This window comes from Megascapheus bottae, chromosome 4 (assembly GCF_031878675.1).
Source record: "Megascapheus bottae isolate mThoBot1 chromosome 4, mThoBot2.hap1, whole genome shotgun sequence".
NCBI classification, from domain to species: Eukaryota; Metazoa; Chordata; class Mammalia; order Rodentia; family Geomyidae; genus Megascapheus; species Megascapheus bottae.
The window spans coordinates 17,420,012-17,441,312 of NC_143512.1; the positions used below are offsets into that span (position 1 = coordinate 17,420,012).

The 21,301-nt window shown below is 35.6% G+C and overlaps 1 protein-coding gene across 2 annotated transcripts in view; it reads right to left on the reverse strand.

Annotated features, from left to right (window-relative positions):
* The window catches only part of Man2a1 (mannosidase alpha class 2A member 1), a 162,536-nt gene that overhangs the window by 33,771 nt on the left and 107,464 nt on the right, over positions 1-21,301 (reverse strand). For both annotated transcript variants that reach the window (XM_090331511.1, XM_090331512.1), the window contains exons 13-16: positions 16,023-16,188; positions 13,739-13,957; positions 12,622-12,744; positions 10,421-10,535 (exon numbers count right to left, since the gene is read on the reverse strand). In XM_090331511.1, coding sequence (XP_090187637.1) covers positions 10,421-10,535; positions 12,622-12,744; positions 13,739-13,957; positions 16,023-16,188 — 623 coding nt within the window. The remainder of the gene's footprint in view (positions 1-10,420; positions 10,536-12,621; positions 12,745-13,738; positions 13,958-16,022; positions 16,189-21,301) is intronic.

Consider the following 21,301-nt stretch of genomic DNA (forward strand, 5'->3'; position numbering starts at 1 on the left):
CACAAGGATCATCTGAGTAAGCTACCATGGAAATGTTTGTAAAAATGCAAACACTATTATCACTATAATTTTAAAAACTGTACTTACATTTGATAGTGCATAAATATTGATGGTAATAATTCCTACAAATGGATGAACTTTTAATCCATATTGACTTTCTCAACTTATCATCCATTAGAAGATCAAACTTAGGCTGGGTGAGGTAGTTTACAACTGTAATCCTAGCTATTAAGAGGCTGAGATCCGAGGATCACAGTTCAAAGGCAGCCCAGCACCAAAGTCCTGAGACTCTTATCTCCAATTAACCTCTAGAAAACTGGAAGTGGTTTCAGGGGTAGGGCAGTAGCTTTGAGCCAAAGAGCTCAGGGACAATGCCTAGACTCAGGGGTAGAGAGGTGGCCTTGAGCTGAAGAGCTCAGGGACAGCACCCAGGCCTAGAGTTCAAGCCCCATGACAGACAAAAAAAGGAAATATCCAATTTATCCTGAGCTCAGTTCATTTCTGGGTCTGTAAATGGTCACATAAATTATTTCCCCACAAGTATAAAACACCTGCTTTCATGAACATAAATTTTACTAAATTCCATTCTAACATTCAGCTTTAAGAAAATGATGATACATCACTTCGCTTTCTTAGTTAAAAAAGACTAGTAACTAGTTAACGACTAGATTAACCACCATGTATTGATCACTTATGGGTTGAATACTACTTTGCTTTAAACTCTTCACTTAAAGAATCCTCAATGATGTTAAAGATGAATGCATAAATAGGAAAATGCAGCCTTTTGATCATATGAATTATAATTTGGGGTAAAGGCTACACCAGTTAAGTAAGGTAACTTGAAGGTTTAAAAACTAAAACATATAGGAGAAAACCAAAAAGCTAACTTTTTTTGCAACAATCATTTTTATTTTTATTACTGTCCCCTCCCTCCACACACAAAAATACATACACCCCATATATAAAGGTACGAATGTTTCAAGAACCTAGTACAGGGGTCATGCTAAGGTTCTCCATGTCATTCCAATTTTAGTTTATGTGCTCCAGGAGTGAATCATGGAAGCTCTGTTTTGGAGGGAACACAGCGTTTAACCAAGCAGTTCTAATCTTAAAATAAATAGTCAACATAGGTAAGAACTAAAGAACCTCCTTAGGAAGTGAATGGAAAAGCTTGAAACACCAATGATTCCTTGTTTCTTTCCCATAATCCAATGCAGGGCTGGTCTCAGAGAGAGGCAGCAAGAATGATAGAATAAGCATGTGCATTTCCTTCTTCAGTGCTCAGCTACTCTGAATGGTAATGTATGCACTTATGTTTTGACTATTTCTATAGTATCAATAATAACTTTTGTAACCTGATCTAGAAATGTTAACATTTAGAGCTTTAGGAGAAGTTCTAAAAACTTCAGTATATGCATATGTATTTTTTTTTCCAAAGAAGTAATGAAGGGCTGGCCAGTACTCTCAAGCATGAAAATATTAAATTATGATAAAAATTCTGTGGGAGAAACAAAATGAAAATGAGTTCAGGAGAAAATAACAAAGTTCATACCCCTGAGTATTAAAGAAGAGCTAGTACAGGCTTTTTAAAAATGCATGATTTGGTATCAAATCTTCCCTATGGATATGATTATTTTTAAATGTCACTATTTACAATACCAAAATAATAGCCTTTCCAACCTTTTAACTGTATAAAGAAAAACTAGATGTCAACTGAAAAATATATGTGACACAGCACTCTTCAAATTCTCACAGGAACCACAGAGTTTGATCTAACTTAGCTCCTCCAATGCTTTGTGATTATCTGCCTCCTCTCTGCCCACTGAAGTGACATTCCTCTAAGACCTAGCATCTCAAAAATCCACTTCCTTCATCAAATCCTCCCCAACTACCCTAACCACCAATGGCCATTCTTTCTCTTACAACCAGCTTGATTCCTTTGGCCTGCTCTTCCTCTTAAGTAGATATAACACCCAACTATGTGTCAGGCTATATATTCAGTTATTTTACAAAGTACCTCTGCAAGGTAGATTATATCACTGCCATTACTGGAGAATGAGGAAATCAAGGTCAAATACAAGATCAAACAGCTGGTAAGCCACAGAGCTAAGAGCAGAGCATGAAATGACACTGTTTGAAACCATTGCACTTCCCCTGAGTTTTTCTCATCCTAGAGCCCTTCATCAGAGTTCAATGCAACACTCATTTGTATAAGATGACATTCCTCTACTAATGAGCTGTGTCTTCAACACAGCAGCTGCTGTCAAACAGACTCCAAGATAACCCCTGAGCCTGAATTTGTGTAACCAGAATGTACTTAAGAGTGCCTTAAAATAACCTTCTCTTCATGTCTGTAGGGAATAATCAGGTTTGACACACAGCTACTTATTTCAATTTTTAAAACTTCCAATTAACAGTTAAAAAAACCACAAAACCTCCTAAGCAGTCAATTGCACATTATGATATTCCAAAACTGTTTTAATTACCGAAGTCTGCCTAGCCATAACTTACTTAATGCTTTTTTACTCTTAAATCAACCTAAATATGGAATGTAGTCCTGGGGGGGGGGGTAAAAAGAGAGTGATTGCAAAGCAGTTTAATATTCTCATGAATCCTTTTATAGAAGTAAAAACAACTTCTGTGAGGCTCTGGGATATTGGTTACAAGTGAGGCCAACTCCATGGATGGAAGCTCCAGATTAAAGTATTCTTAGAAGATGCATTTACCACCAGGGACTTTATATGACTGAGTTAAACAGACTATGATGGTTAACTCCTTATCGTGTGTGTGTGTGTGTGTGTGCGCGTGCGTGCGCGCGCACACGCACACATACACACTTTGGTATTGGGGATTAAACTCTAGGCCTGCACTTCTAAACAAGCACTCTGCCACTTATGCCATATCTCCATTTTGCCTTTTTGCTGGTTCACTGGAGATAAAAGTGCCACAGTTTTTTGTCTGTAGCCTAACAGATAAAACTTCAATCCTCAGATCTCAGCTTCTTGAATGGCTGGGATTATAGGTATGAGTGAGCCATCAGTACTTAAGTTTCTCCCCTCATTTTTTTTTAATAGATTAAGCTGTAGACCAAAGGTATGGCTCATAGGAGAGTACCAGCTAGGAATGAAAAAGTCAAGTGAGAGGTGAGATCCTGAGTTCAACCCCTGGTACTAACAGAAAAGAGAAAGGGAGAAAGAAACAAACCAGGTCCCAAAGGAATTAAAGGACAAACCAAAATGGTTAGTCTAGTATTCTTCAGTGACATTAAGAATTTTTAGACTAGTTTCAGATCACTAATTCCCAATATGAATACCTTATATGATTAATTATAAGAAATTCACCTTGACTCTAAAAATAGATTTACATTTTCAAACTTCCTCAGAGAAAAACTAAGCAGCCCTCTTTGATTGCTAACTACACCCATGCAGGGAAATTATTCAGTCACTGCAGCCAAAAGAAAGCTATGCCTTCTGTACTTTTTTTGATTGCAGTTCATTACATTTTTACCTTCAGGCTACTTGCTTTCTTTTAGTAAGATCTATTATATATAGTACTTTTATAATATGTTGGTGGAAACAGGGCAAAAGCATTGCATTTAAGACATATCTCCTAAGGCTGAAACATGCTTTACACACACAAACTCATTCACTCATAACCACTGTCTTAGGAAAATACAATCAGAAGATGCGAGGAACTTGAAGCTATACATTATAACAGATTTAGGATTTGAACACTTTGCCAATGAAAATGTACTGGACACATAGGTAACCCATAGCAACCTACACTAGCTGTGGATGACAGAAAACTGGGGACTTGAAGTCTAATCACTACCACTCTGAAGACAAATGAAGATACAGTTAGAAACATCACTTAGCAATCATTTTGTAACTGCAAGGCTTGTACTTTTGTAATACTAACAATAACACAAGGAGATATGTGAACTTTTGTTTATATCATATTCTAACTTTCAATCGTGGATTAACAGTAACATGTAAATGAGGCCCACTCAATGATGCTCAATTATACTGAAAGAAAAAAATAATTCTCATACCTACCCCTACCTTACCTCCAGAAAATGTGATTTTTTTCTATAGACTGTATAGCTTTTTCTAAAACATGAAATGTTTCTAAAAGGGTATTTCATTAAGTGACATGTGCTATAAAATGGATTTCTCATTTATCCTGACTTAAGGCAAAGAATTACTCATTAGAAAACCCTGAGATTACTCTGACCTCATACAGCTCTTAAAGGTAGTGAACAAAAGATTTCACCTAACTGAATATTTCTAGAACCTTTTGAATGTGATGTCTGAATGATAATGAAAAGAAAAACCTAAATGATGCTTTCTTAGAGTCAGCTGAGTTTCTAATCATTTATTTTTCAATTGCAGAAAGAATGCAAGTGAGGAAACTGAAGTTAAATATCAAATCAAAACCAACATTTGGTTGACCCAAGACCTCATAATAAAATTTGTTTCAAAATCATTAATGGTCTAATAGCTAGTGTACTTTAGGAAATGCTGCGAAATTTTTATTCTTTATTTTGTTTTCTCCAATAGCTTATTTGGGAGAAAGTTACTAAACAGAGATTAAGAATTGGATAAATACTTTAACAGATTTGCATTATTATTATTATTATTATTATTATTATTATTATTATTATTATTATTATTTGTCAGTCCCAGGCTTGAACTCAGGGCCTGGGTACTGTCCGTGGGCTTTCTCAAGGCTAGAGCACTCAAGTTGAGCCACAGCACCCCTTCCAGCTGTTTCTGTTTATATGTTACTGGGAAATGGAACCTAGGACTTCGTGCATGCTAGGAAAGCACTCTTACCACTATGCTACCCTCCCAGCTCCATTACTTTTGTTTGTAGTAAAAAATGTTTCTGTGAGTTCATTTCTATTCCATTGGTCCTCAGGCTTCTTTCATGTGCCTGTACCGAGCTGTTTTTCTTTCTTTCTTTCTTTTTTTTTTTTTTTTTTTTGGCCAGTCCTGGGCTTGAGCTCAGGGCCTGAGCACTCTCCTTGGACTTTCTCAAGTCTAGAGCTCTACCACTTGAGCTACAGGCACCACTTCCGGCTTTTTTCTATGTATGTGGGTACCAAGGAATCGAACCTGGGTCTTTGAGCATGCTAGGCAAGCACTCTATCACTAGGCCAAACTCCCAGCCCCCAAGCTGTTTTTCTAACTATGGCTTTATAACAGAGTTTGAAGTATGGTATTGATATTCCTCCAGCACTGTTCTTCCTACTAAGGATTATTTTTGCTACTTGGTGTTTTCTATTATTCCATATGAATTTTTGAGTTGCTTATTATACTTCACTAAAGAATGATGTTGGAATTTTGATGAGTATTGCATTTAATTTGTACAAAGCTTTTGGCAGTGTTACCATTTTCACTGTGTTAATCCTCCCAATGCAGGAGCATGGAAGGTTTTTCCACTCCTTAATTCTGCTTAAAGTTTTCATTTTAGATGTCTTTCACATCTTCAGTTAATTCCTAGGTAATTTTTTGTTGTTGTTTTTGAGACTATTACAAAAGGATTTGCTTTCATGATTTCAGCCTCGCTCTTCAATTCCACTCCTGGGTATTTACACAAATGATCACAAACAAGGACATACTAAAGCTACCAGCACAACCATCTTCACTGCAGCATTATTTACCATAGCTAAGCTATGGAACCAACCCAGATGCCACTGAGTAGATGAATGGATCAAGAAGATGTGGTATTTATACACAATGGAATTCTATGCTGCCATCAGAGAGAATGACACTGCACCACCATTCATAAGGAAATGGAAAGACTTGGAAAAAAATTGTATTAAGTGAATCAAGCCAGACTCAAAGGAACATAGATTAAATGGCTTGCATCATCTGTAATAACTAGAGTATTCCTATTCTTGGCAGAGGATCACAATGGCTCAACACCAATGTGCATATGACCATATAACATGATGCTAACCAAAATGAACTCTAAGAAATGAATACAAGAGGCTTTTTAATTGTACTATTTGTTATTTCATTTTCCTCCCCCTCCACTGGTTTATTTCCTGTTGACATTGTTTTTTATTTCTATACCCTTTGTCTTGTATATAAGTTTATCTAATTTGGAGAAGTGAAGGGGAATCACAGAAATGACAAGACAAAGGGAGAGCCAATGCAACAGTGCTACTCATTAAACATTATATTAGAAGTAAACTCTGGGCACTGGTGGCTCATGCCTGTACTCCTAGCTATTCAGGAGGCTGAGATATGAGGATATGAGGATGATGGTTCAAAGAGCCCAGGCACGAAAGTCTACGTGAGACTGATCTCCAATTAACCACCAGAAAACCAGAAGTGGCACTGTGGCTCAAGTGGCAGAGTTCTAGCCTTGAGCTGAAGAGCTCAGGGACAGCACCCAGGCGCAGAGTTCAAGTCCTACAACCAACAAGAAAAAAAAATGAACTTTATGAATTGGGTGGGAGAGGGGGAGGAAGTGGAAGAAAATGGAGAGGTAACATTGTTCAAAAAGGAATTTACTCATTACCTTACTTATGTAACTGTAACCCCATGTATATCCCCTTTACAATAAAATTTTAAAAAAACAAAAAATGCTTCAATGAAGTGAAATGAAAACATTTAATATACTCAATAAAAACCAAAAACCTAGCATAGCACTTCAACTTCTGCTGAGAAATAAAAGAAAAAAAAATCTTCTGTATAATTAGCTGTATAATTACATTGGGCTACCAATATAATGTCAGTATGTAAGGACCAAATACTAAGAGCTTGTCTTCTCAAATTCACATTTCTTCCTATATTAGAAATTTGGTATTAACAACAAACATATTCTATTCATTAATATTTGTCCAGTAATTGAACTGGGCAACTAAAAGAGGATAAAATTAGCATATGTTCAAAAATAGCAATTTAAAATTGAGAATACTTCTGTAATCTAAGAAATACTACATGTTCTTATACAAAAACATGGAAGCTGCCTGAAGGTTTCTTTGTAACTAAGGCAAAAGCTCCTTTTGTCTACACATTTTTAAAATACTTTTATTCTTGTTAAATGGTTATACAAAAAGGTTACAATTCAATGTCAGTTCTTGAGTATAATGTATTTTAATCAATATTAAACCTTTCATCAATGTCTTGCATCTCTTTCAAACCTATCGATCTCTCAGTTGTCTGCATCTCAACGAACTAGAAGCATAGTTTACAGGCATCTAAAGTTCAGAAAGTTAATTTTTTTCCAGCATTTTCTGAATATAGATGGGCTGGAACTACACAGCCAAACTCCTATATTAATTATCCATTCAAGCAGTTAAAATACTTCTAATAATTGCAAATAACTGAAGACTTCACATCTCTATCAAAAAGGATTTCATTTAAAAATGTCAGCAAACCATGATCCAGAGAATATGAATCCTCAGACAATGATAAACTAGGCCAGATGGAGGTAGGTCAGGAAGACTAGGGACAAAACGCAAAATCTCCATAGTGATAATAAATATTTTCTTGAAGGAAGATTTATTGAAAGGAGCACAAGTAAAAATGGCTGGGAGTATAGAAAGAAAATAGTTCAGATGGTTTTGGTATCTCATCTCCCAACAACTATTTTCATGTTAGGAAAAAAAATTTAAAAAATGCTCAGGGCTAGAAATACAAAAAGGTTTATATGTCACTTCACATTTACATACTCTGATTTCAGTTTCAATCCAGGCTTCTAGAATAAAAGTCTCTAAGCGAAAATACTTTCAGTTAATGTCACATGATAGCTATTTATCTGTCATCTCCCACAAACTCCTAAAGCTTCCTGTTTTCAAGCTTCAAAAATGCATTACTGGCACAAAAATATGCAATACACAAAGTTTACCCTACCCACTGAGAAATTCAGAGGCAACAGGAAATCTTCATGTTTCCTTTTTTTGTTAGTAATCAATTCAGAACAACCTACATTTCTTAACTAATTAAATTACATTTGAAAAGTACCTTCTTTACCTAGAAGTTAGTCCCTCTGGACATTTCAAAAACCTGTATTGTGACTAAAATACAAAGCTGCATTTTGAAACATAATCGTATTTCTTTGGCAACTAGTAAACAAACCACGTATGACTGAGAAAAAAGTGAAAACAGCTAAAAACCAATATGAACATCTACCCCCAAGTGCCAAGAATGGACAAACTGATAATGAGGGAGGGAGTCTCCACTGGAAAGGCAATGTCCCTAAAAGCTAAGCTTGGGCAACAGAACACCAAAGAAGAAAAGAGAGTCAACCTAGAAAGAAAACACATAAGGGAAAAGTTCAAAGGCAGGGTAAGGGAAGGGAGGAGGGGGAGGGAGATGGGGAGAGAGAGAAGCCAAGCTAGCAAACAGAAATGAGTCACACCAGAGAGGCCAATAAAATGTCCAGGGTAACAGAGACATCATGCATAGCCACTCTAGAAGGATAAAGAAGTGGAATGTCCACGGACTCGGCTTTGGCTGAAGGTCTGCTCTACTGCCACTGGACCTGGACAATCAGTATCAGTGGAAAACAGGAGAAAAGGAACAATAGTAACAAATTTGGTCTAATAAGGGAAGTTCGAACAAGTAAATAGGCACATCAGAGTTTATTATTTTCAAATCAGCCTCTGAGGTATGATAGGTGGATAAGCAACAGCCACCATCTACCTTATACAAATCACCTACTAGATCCAGAAGCCCTAAATAATCTAATAAAAGACATTAACAGATGCTATTAAACAAAAGGAAAAGCAACATCTCTAAATACAAATGATAAAAACAACAAGGTAGTAGACAAAGATCAGTGCCCCGTTGCATGCTACACTGTACTCAAGGAAGAGTTTTCTCCGGGAAAAAAATTGAGGGAGGGGAAGTAAGAGTGGTAAAGGCAAGGAAGTATGACCAAAGCACAGTATATGCACAAGTGGAAATGTCATAATGAAACCTGTCACTATGTACATTTCATATATGCTAATAAGTAGTTTTCTGTAAGATTAACATAGGTAAGCTCTGCATGATGTTATTTTTCTACCCATAAAATAAAATATTCAATATTTAGTGATACCTAAAAATGAAATTTTTATAGCTTTCAGGGGTTTTATACTCTTACAAAAGAGTATAAAGTAATGTTCTAAAACATTTTTTTTCTGCTTTACCAAAGGTTTTGAGTAACTCAACAACAACAACAAAAGATTTCAGAATTATAGACAATTCCTATAGGTAGAAAAATAACCTAAAAGTTGTGTTTAGGACATGAATTAGTATCTCAGAATATTGTTTCCTTTCAGAAAACCTTTAATTTATTGATTCAACCTAGGGATCTCATATTATTCCGCCAACATATTGTGTGATTACCTAAGAGATCACATGAGAAAGTCAGCCCACATCCAACAGCCCAAGTAAAGGTAAAAGTAATAAAATATTTAATTACAAAGCTAAGTACAAGCAAACATAGTTATACATGTGAAGCCAGAAACTTAAATGTAAGCTATCAAAGCAGTTCTTTGAATATAGTGCCCTTTACTTTCCCATAATATCTAAAAGGTGTCTGTCAAAAAGCTGTGATTAGATGACATTTTTTTTCTACCTATATGAAGAGGCAAGGAAAGAATATTTTCCCTTTATCACTTTTTTTTCAGCTTAAATAATAACAAAGATAATTTAAAGTGACATTTTTATAAGGACCTTTTCTAAAAGAGTTGATAACCCGGTAAATGTCCTGGTTACTAGAATTAAATTAGTGGTTCAAAAAGTATTCCATTCTAAAAACAATGAATGAAAAACCAATGAACATAACTGCAAGCATGACTATTTGGGACCCATTCCTCAATCCAGATCTCATAACAGGACAAGTCCATAAACGATCAAAAGCTATTTACTATTATTTTGTTAATGATGCTGCACAATACCAACTAACTGTAAACAAACAAAACTACATTTGAACATTTATATATATATATACACACACATATTTCTATAATACATACTACTGTAATGCATTCTACATTTAGGGAGGCGGTCTGTGTGTATGTGCAGGTGTGCATGTGCACACTTCTTACTCTTAGTAATCCACGAATACTGAAATCCATATGACATTATTCTAATTAATAAAATGACATAAAATATTGGGTTACTGTTTAGGTCTTAACAATCAGGCTTCTAGCTAATAAAATCTGGACTAAGACTGCCCTCATGATGGAAACTGCCCTTACAAAAAGACATACACACATGTTGATGTTTCTGAAAGGGAAGAAATTTCTTATTTTTATTATTAGAGTTAAGTCCTAAGTTAGAGAATGTACTACAATTAAGAAGTTTAGAAAGATAAAACCATGTGTATAAGCCAATCACAGTATGTTAGAAATGACACAAGAAAAGCAAGAATTGAAGAACTAGTTTGGGCATGTTTGACCTGTGTGCTTGCTTACCATGTATGTGGTAGAGTCGAACTGTATGAGCAACATGGTCAAGATAGCAAGTCACTTCTGAGTAGATTGTTCCATGTGTTACTCTGACCAAGGGTGGGTGCAGGGAAACATATGGCTGAGGAAGAAATCACAATTTTAGGAAAAAACGTCTGGGCTTCGAAAACTGTTACAGAATTGAAAAATAAAACTACTTAGAAGCTATTGATTTAGATATCACTATTTAAATTTCAAATTAAAGAAGACATGGGAAGAAAGCACAAAACTTTTATGACTTGGGAGATTTAAAGCATTTGTGAAGAATTTTAAGTATTAGTTTAAGAATAGCACGAAAAGGCTGGCTTTTAGTGCTAACTTACCAGTATAAGTATTTTCAGAACTGTTTGATCTTATTCCAAACTTTTGGCTAAAGAAAAGTATTCTGAAGTTAATAATGTATGTGATGGCTTACAGTGTTCTTGTAACTAAGTAACATAGAGCTAGAAAGTGGGAAGGGATAGGTAAGAACCTGGGGTGTTAATTTCTAGGCTCTTCTTCAGAATCATTAATTTCTTGACCTTAGTAAATAGAGGACAATTCTTTTAATCCTGCTGACATCATAGATACTGAAGAATAAAATACATTAAGTACTTCTATCCATGCAATTTAATATCCCATAACACAACTACCTTCTCTTTTCAGTGTAAGATGCGTGTCCAATGGTAAAAGCTGGCAAGGAAGAATACATTGAAACAACTTATACTGCCTATCCAAGGATGGTTCCTATGAGTGGAGATATACCCTCAATTTTTATCGACTTATATATTTTAAAAAAGGAAAACCACCATAGAACAATAACCTAACAGAGTTCATAGTCTACACAGTTTCAAATCAATCTCTTGACATTGGTTAGTAGTTACTTTTTCTTTTTTTCATATTTTTTGTTGTAATTAATGGAAGGGTTACATGATATTTGCCAGATAGGAGGTGCATTAATTCACATACATTGATACCCTTTCACATGTCTTGATCCCCAGGAATACCTAGATGACAAAACATTAAAGCAAATATTTTTACTGAGAAAAACCAATAAAGGTATGAAAACAAAGGATTTCCTTCTGTAAAGAGAAAAAAATACAGAACTGACAAAGTGACTGTCAGTAGAATGAAGTAATGAATTAAATGACACAAACAGGAAAGTTTGCAACCTTTAGAAGGTTCATCTGACCATGGTATAAAGAAGTATACATCTGACCATGTATACTTAAAGGTCAAAAGGTCAATAAAACTAACTTCATAGGAAAATAAATTTTTCAGTAAACCTATTACTACAGGCAACTTTCTTTTTTTCAGGCAACTCCTTAATAGGGATAATTCTTAGTGTTTGGAAACGGTATAATAGTTTCTTAAAAATTCCAAGAGGAAATGAACATTTATATAGACTTTCTAGAGAAATAAGCAGCATGTATAAAAATGTCCTAAGAAGGCTTCAGACAGTGAATTTCTATAAAGATTTTCCTCAGGAAATAATCAGAATTACATTTAAAAACAAGGCTTATTTGCAATGTCTAACCAGGAAGAATCAGAAGAAACCATGTACCTTAGGAAAGTTGTAAACACAACACTGAATATTAAAATCATATCCAAGAAATACTAACAAATTGCGAACATAGATGCATATAAAAAAGACACACAAGTGCAAAGACAAAACTGAGAATAAGGGAATGGATAGACCTTAAACAGAATAAATCATTTTTTTAAAAAAAAAAACCACCTAAATACTAATAGTGGTTTTCACGTGGTCGTTGACTATTTGGTACAACTTACCATTTTCTTCACAACTTTCAACATTTTCAGAATGTGCCAGAGTTTGCATATACTCACTACTTTTATAGTAGTCAAGGGTGGGAAAATGTTTTATGCAAGTCCTGAAAATTATGGGGAAATAGCCAGTAGATAGTCCATTTTTCCCACAGGCCTAGGTATTATTTTGTCGCTACGTATGAATAAAATACGATAAAAGCACTGGTCTAAAGTCAAACCTAGCTTCTTTCCATGGAAAACACTAGTTTGAGTGATCCTAACAGAATGGCAAGTTTGACCCAATGACAGTTTACCTAATTTTCAACCTCACATGCTAAGCATCAGGAAGGGCACTGTAATGTTTACACTGGGTACACGAACAGATCATAAACCCAGGAAACACAATGGTCAGTATTACTTACCTGGGCCTTACCATCAGGCAGGAAGAGATAGGCACCACTTTTGTCTCTTTTATTTGTGGTTCCATACCAGGAAAACTGCACTCTTATTTCATGGTCTTTGCCATCATCTTTAGTTCTCATTCTCTAAGGATAAAAAAGTTAAATTAAAGCAATTCACTATTGAAATGTTTTATTATATCTGACTCTATATGTCAAGTAAACCTCAGGAGAAACTGTCATATGCTCATGTTTGCCTCGAAGGTTTAAAATTCTTAGTTGAACGTTACAATTTTCCACTTAGCCTTGGGTTTTAAAACCTTCACAACAACTGGGCTCAGGTGATTCATGCCTATAATCTTAACTACTCAAGAGGCTAAGATGTGAGAATCTTAATCCAAAGCCAGACAAATCTGAAAGACTTAAAATTCAACAAAAACTTAGAAGTACAGGTGTGGCTCAAGTGGTAGAGGGCTAGCCTTGAACCTGATTAGATAACAAGAGTTCAGGGTCTTGAGTACAAGCCCCAGAACTGGCACAGAACAAATAATAACAACCTTTACCAAAGGCACAACTCCTTCTGTGTGTGTGTGTGTGTGTGTGTGTGTGTATGTGTGTGTGTGTATGTGTGTGTGTATATATATACATATATATATATTTTTAAATTTCAATTTGCCAGTGCCAATATGTTTGAAAAGCACAGTAACCTTGAATTTAAAATTAAAATTAAATTGAAGAATTAAAGTGATTTTCCAGCATGTACATGGCAGAGTTGCCACCACAGGAAGTTCAAGGTCCTGAATTCAAACTGCCCATCACCAGCAAAAACTAAGGAATAAATAACTAGAATGTAATAGGTCAAGTAAGCATTCAATGTATTATTAAAATTCAATCAGACGTTTTTTTTCAAAGTTGGCAAACACACTTGCAGCCTCCCTCATTATTTAATGAAGTAGCAGCACTGCCCAGAAACCAGCATCCCCACAGATCCCGCATGAGGTAGAAGTCCCTCACTGATTGCGTACTATCCTCCTCCCCCAAGGGTGTGATGCGGCCAACACTAAGACTGCTTTTTCCTTTCATTGTAATCAGCATATGCAAGAACTGTGACAATCAATTTCCTATAAATTTCAGAACATACCTTCATAAGCCCATATCCATCAAACCAAAGTGCAATGAAGAAATTCTCTAGACTGATAGAATCCATGGCATTTACCATACTCTTTAGGTTGAAAATTCCATTTTCTTTTATATCATCATTATATATGACATAATCAGCCAAATGTGAATTTGTACTCTGGGATTGTAAAATCTTATATACTTTCAGTCCCAGTGGTCGAGTATGTGCTAGAAAAGAAATCTTTAAAAGATAAGGAAGGAATTTTAAAAAGAGAAATAGAATCAACACAAAATTAAATTATTTACTTTTGTTTAAAAGCATCATGGTACCATATATATATGCATATTTTTAAAATGAGGACATAATACTATTCTATAAGTAGTTGATAAAGTTTCTTCAGGAAACCCAGTCACTGCAATTCATCAGATATACTGTTTAATACACAGTGTAAAATTATATGGTCATTATCAACTATGTTACAACTATTCTCAATAGATGACCAGAAGAATAAATTATTCATGAAAGCTAAGGGCATACTATGTATACTGCTTTCACACACACACTCACACACACGCATTTTTTTTTTAATTGGTTGGTCATGGGGCTTGAACTCTGGGCCTAGGTGCAGTTCCTGAGCTCTGCAGCTCAAGGCTACTGCCCCTACCCCTTGAGCCACAGTGCCACTTCCAGTTTTCTGGTGGTTAATTGGAGATATGAGTCTCATGGACTTTAGTGCCCAGGCTGGCTTTGAACCAAGATCCTTGGATCTCAGCCTCCTTAGTAGCTAGGATTATAGGTGCGAGCAACCGTGCCTGGCATAAATTATTGTTTTCTTATATTAAATTGGCCAGTGCAATTATATATATGACAGCCACTAGTTCAGTCAGCATCAGGTATCCAGAGTAAGAATTCTGGCAGATATGGAGCAAGGAACAACAGATGCACACAGTATAGGACACCATGTCTGCCTTCCTGGAGTTACTCCATTTTCTAGAAAGCAGTAGCTTGTAAAATCTAAATGAGTTGTCCTATACTTTCCCATTCTATCTCCAGAAGAGTGCATAACTCAGTGAGCCAGTAAATGCTTTTTCTCAGAAAATATTTGTATTATCTTTAAGTAGTTGTTCAATGAAAACAAAGCAGTTTATCAATACAGTGCATCTTGATCAATGTCACCCTTTTGACACTGTTACCTAACTCTCCTAGTCACCCCTTTCTTCACTTTTCTTAATGTTGTAGGATATGTACTGAATATTTTTTGGACATTTAACAATGCTTTTTATGTATAAAATGCATCTTGATAGGTATCACCTCTTCAAAATTCTCACCCCCTTAGACTCATCCCTTCCCTTATTTTTCTGTCTTTTGTGATGTATACAATTTTTGACAAATAGAAATAACTCTTTTATAGAGTTCCTCCTTGTTGATGGCTAAGCTTTTAGAAGTACAGTTCAAAGTACACTCCAGATTCCCTAAGTGTATAATCTCAGCTTAACATTACCTATTCTAAGAAAATTACACACACACACACACACACACAATTACTTGAATCTAGACATATATCTCAGAAAAAAAAGAACAAAACTCTTTATACCTTAGGAAGACTTTCTTCCATGATATTTTTATCAGCTTTACAATGGAAAGTTAAAAATATACAAAATTATTAAGAAGGGTGATATTTATATCAATTTTATATTCATAAATGTCATTAAATTGAATTAAACCAAAAATTCAATCATCATCATCATCATCATCATCATCATCATCATCACCATAATAACTAAACTCTAGGAGGTTGAGATCTGAGGATTATTGGTCCAAAGCCATCCTGGGCAAAGTCTCATAGGATTTCTATGAGACTTTGACCTCCAATCAACTACCAAAAAAGAAAAAAAAAAAAAGAAAAAGCCAGAAGTAGCGCTATGACTCAAGTAGTAGAGCTTTGACTCAAGTAGTAGAGCACTAGCCTTGAGCAGAAAAGCTCAGGGAGACTGCCCAAGTTTTTAAGCCCTAAGACTTTTAACACACAAAAAATGTGTTACTTTATTACTTCATTATCACATTATATATATTTAGAAAGGCATACAAGATATCTAACACACTAACAATATGTTACCTGCTAACAACACAGGATCTATTTTTCCTCTAGTATCATTTAAATGCCCTGTTCACGTCTCTGATTTTTAAATTTTTGCACTTCTCATATTCCAATAGGATTGCTCAAGGGTCTATCCTGTGGCTAATTATAAAAGTACTAGCTGTATATATGCCTTTTTTTAACAGCATGTTCTCTGGCACAACATACCTTAAATGCTGTTTGTGACATAGTGTGTGCGTCATTCCAAACAGCACTGACTTGAGCCTCTACAGGTTGACCTGAGTCAGACAGCACTTGTACAGTGGGTGAATTCACATAGACAGAAACCACTGACTTCCGCTCTTGTTCTAAAGGATTGCAGACCACAAGGTACCTACAAAAAACAAAGCCATTGTCAATATTGGGATCCAAAATATTCTTACTTCTTCCTCACATGTCCTAAAACCTCATTTCACAGTCATCGAGCCAATGGGTGGAGAAGAGTGACATGAACTCTGTGAGAACTGACAGAGGACTGGTAATTTCCCCACAACAAATACCACACAGCACAAAGGGCAAAAGAATAATGCTTCAAAGTGCTTTCTAGAAAATAAAAACTTTTACAAATGGAAGACATTACTAGACTTGTACTAATGCTCTTTCCGATTCTAGAAATGACATATCGGTATGGTTTTTGCCATCTCTAAAACGACCACCTCCTTGTAACTAATACGCTGATTCCTGCAGAAGTTCAGTAAAGCAAAAATCCCATAAATTGTCTCTTTGCAAGTTAGCTACAATTCCTCCTATTTAAAAAATATTTTAAACCACCAAACACAGGAAAAATAAAATTATTAATATAATTTCTGGTAATATTTGTCTCTATGTATGATCCTTGGAAGAAACACTAAAACGAACTGAGAATTTTAGAAAATGTTTTTCCAGCGTTTTGTATTGGTACATAATGACATCCTCGTAATAGATTTAATTTTTACAGGGTACTTATGAGCATAATTACATATAAAAGATACTTAGATCACAATTTTTCCTATAGCCCTCTCTCAACAATCTGATAGACTTAATCACTCTCCATTAAGTATCCATCATCCTTGATTTTCTTACAATCACAACTCTAATAGAGCCTATAACAAAGCCTCCATTTTATGACTTTGCATATGGAGAAACTTTCTACACAGCAGGAGACAAAACTCAGGAAATCCATATGCTTTGCCTGAGGTATGATTTCACATTAAAATCAATTTGCATTGTATTACCTCCAAATAAATCAGAACACTTCAAAGAGAAAATATCACTCACTGATTCACTAGTGAGTTTTATATGATGTGAAATACTTGTTTTCCTAGACAAATTTGTAACGGCAGAAACGTAAGACTGAATAGTTAGATAATAACTTCTTTCCCCCCAGGACATCATAGCTACAGAGTAGAAGCAAGCTAGCACAAGTTGATTATAACACATTAGAAAGGTTACTCATATTCTTTCATCCTAAGCATATTTCCTACATATTCTTGTTTTTATCTACATTACAAACCACTCATTAAGAAATCAAATAAATATCTACAGTGATCAAGTGAGGTAAAGGAGAAAAGAAAGAACAGAGAAAAAAGAAGAGGACATAACAGGAAAATCTAAAATGTTTCACTTATAAATTATGGTTCAAATAATTTTCTATAATACCACATGTGACAATATAACCAAAGAATGTCTCTAGTCCGTCCTATTAGACTTATACGCCTAGGCATTAGGACAAGAAGATGTGTCCTTTTCATCATTTGTGCTTGACATTCCATATGCATACAAGAGAAGCAAGCCCATAGTCACAAAGAACTCTACATCCACTTGTACTAGAATTCCATGGAAACAATTTTCAAGGAGAATAGAGTTGTTTCCCCTCAAGAGGAGTGCTCACCATAAATCTCTGGTGATCCTATGCACCTATTTGCACTCTTCTAATGCATCTTGCATTTAAAGATTCACTTGACTCTTCTCCCATCACAAACACACCTGGAGAATCACAACTGCCAAGGGACTACCAACAGGACTATGTTATATTTTCTAACCTAAATGGAGGAAGAACAGCCAATAGTCACTCACTGTCTGTACCCAAGATATTTAGACCAGAACCTCTTAATGAATGATTTACTTCACTGAAACGCATGGTCCCAGAGGCCTAAAGACACTGAAGCCTAAAGACAGGCCAGTCTTCTCCATTTCTTGCTTTTTTGCTAGCTAATTGGTTGATAAGAGTCTCATGGATTTTCCTCTTCTGGCTGGTTTCAGAGCTTGTTTTCAGATCTTAGCCTACTGGGTAGCTAGGGTTACAAGTGTGAGCCACTGATGCCTATGTAAGATGCTATAAGTTTTAAGTAGCAGAACACATATCTAATAGATGATTAAGTAGACAACAATTTCACCTTGTAAGAAAGCATTCATTCTATGATGATAGCAATGATCCTGTTGTATGTTTTGTCTTGTATGTAAACTTATCTGTCTAGAGGAGAGTGAGAGAGAGCACAGAAATGGTGGAAGAAAAGGTGAACAAATGCAACAGTGATACTCACTATGTTGAAAATGAGTACAGATTTGTCCAGGGGGTGGAGTGGGAAGGTAAAAACTCAGAGAAAATGAGGAAAGAGGTAACACTGTTTAAAAGAAAAACATTATCTAGTTCATTAGAAACTCAAGAAGATAAAATATGATAAATTATTATAAAACTCATTATCTAACATGTAATTGTAACTTTGATGTATATAACCTTTACAATAGCAAAAATTTTTAAAGTGGAAAAGAAAAAGGGACAGGCCAGTCTCCTAATTCTGCAGAAGTCTTCAAGCTTTCCCTGGCACCAATGTCACAGACTTCCCAGAATATCTTCTGCGTGATTCTTCAGATGCTCCACTACACAGAGCAGTGTTCTGGATTTTTCTCATGATAAAATGAAATGCATCCACACAACAAACTATATGATAAAAATCCAGAACACTGATTCCTTCCTATGGGAAATATAAAGAATAACTCACGTTCATGCAAATGATAGTTTTAATCATACATTTGGTTTTGTACCTTATTAAAACAATTTTTAATAGTAAGTTGTACACTGGATTCTGTTTGTTTCACTTAAATAGCTAATTAGTATTTGACTATAACAATGCTTCTACTATACTGAATGATTATGTAATTATCATGCTAAGAATCGATTCAAAAACTCAATATGTAGAGTACAAGAGTATAATGCTACACTAAAGAAAATAATTTTTAATGTAGAGAGCTCCAATATGCTCAAGGGCACAGTACAAATTTATATGACACCATACAAATTCCTACTCTCTATTCAAGTAAAGAAAGCATAATTACAAATTAATTTCTATTAGAAATAAGTGAATCTTCAGAAATCAGCCAAACTGTACTGCCATTATCAGGTTTGGTAATCAGACATTTATTTCTGTACCAATAACCTAAGCATGAGTTAAGACCTTTAGTTATAAATGAAATCAACAACTTTCAATATTATATACAACTATCACCCATTTACTGAAAATTAATAACATCTGATCCATACCAAGCAAGAAAATTAATATTTTGAAAATGGAGATTAATTTCTATTTCAACTAAGATATAATGTCATAGAAAACAGCATTTTGAGAGACTTTTTTCCCTCTAAATTCTTACACATTAGCATTAACTTCTTAGCTATTATCTGTCACCAAGTCTTATGAATCCTCCAGTTCTCAAAGTGACACTAGACCCTGACAACTGGAGGTTATAGACAATTAATTCTATATATACAAAGAACAATTCTCATGTCATGAGAAAAGAGCACTCATTTGTTATCTGCCAATCAAACTGCAAGACAAGAAGGTGATGTACTATGTATGAAGAAAAATGGAAGGACTTCTGTATGCTCAAGTCAAAGTGGTAATGATTTTGTGGAAGAACTGCATTTTCATGGTACGTGTAGTTCTGTCCTTGAAGAATCTACCAAGGACAATCCCTACCATCTTTTCCAGAAGTAAAGATCACGATGACAATCTCAAGTCTCTTCTTTGAGGTAAATCTAATAGGTCCTACAAAGCTGTGAGCAATTCCAAGTGCACATAGGCTTTCTTCTTGCACTGATGGACAGAGTGGAAGAAGAGTAGTCAGTGTTTCATGCAAGCTTGAGCCTCTGGACTAGATGAGCAACACAGGAGACACAGCCTTCATCCTATTTACAAGGAAACTGGTTCTACAGGCTAAGTGTATTATGAAGAGCCTACAGGCTAAGTGTATTATGAAGATCCAGCTAGCTATGGCATTGCTTTTATCCTCACAAGGAAACTGGTCCTGCCTGTTTGTTTAGCTGGATCTCCACAACAGGGTTTAGAAGTCAAGTCTGAACCAAGAGCCATCTTCTTAACCACATCACTCACAGCCAATTCCATAAGGATTTTTTTTGACAGATGCTGTTTCCTGTAGCGATTTCCCTAGTTTCCAATATATATAAAAAACTGTCTCCTCAGCAATGTCGAAGTTTCCCACAGAGCTTCTCTCCTCAGGAAGCTCCAGATGAACGAAATGCTATTTACATTTCATGTGTATTATACTTGTGATAGAAAACTAACAAATGGAAACATTAGAACAGAAAAAAGAAACTTGTAAAATATACTATGAAGTTTGTCTCTGACCTCACTCCATTTAGTAAGCAAAAACATGACTTTTAAAAAACACCACCTGTTTCTATGGCTGTGTAAAAAAACAAAAGGCAAAAAGAAACACTTTCAAACCCACGTGCCAGTGACTCATAGTTGTAATATTAGGTATCTAGAATGCTGAGATCTGAGGATCACCAATCAAAGTCAGCTTGGACAGGAAAGTCCATGAGATTCTTACCTCCACTTAACTATCAAAAAAGCCAGAGTGGAGCTATGGTTCAAGCAGGCACCCAAACCCCGAATTCAAGCCACAGGAATAAGCATAGACACACACACACACACAAATATTTTAAGTCTTCTGTGAACACAGTTAAGAACTAATTAAGTAAGCAGAAAGTTCTATGAAAATGTGACTTAATTGCCTCTCACAGTATCTGGCGTAGTCACATTCAATACACAGCTGAAAACTCCAATATAAGAATGTGTCATTTTATTTTGCTCAAGGCTACTTGAGCCATAATGCCATGTCCAGCTTTTTCTGTGTATGTGGTACTGAGGAATCGAACCCAGGGCTTTGTGCATGCCAGGTGAGCACTCTACCACTAGGCTACACTCTTGGCCCAGAGATTTGACTCTTTTAATCATAAAATAACAATGAGCTGGGTGAGATGGCTCAAGCCTGTAATCCTAGCTACTCAGGAGGCTGAGATTTGAAGATCAAGGTTCAAAGCCATCCCAGGCCCAAAAGAACCTGAGACTCTTAACTCCAATTAACCTCTAGAAAACGGGAAATGGGGCTTGCCTCAAGGGTAGGGCAGTAGCTTTGACCTGAAGAGCCCAGGCCAAGTTCAAGCT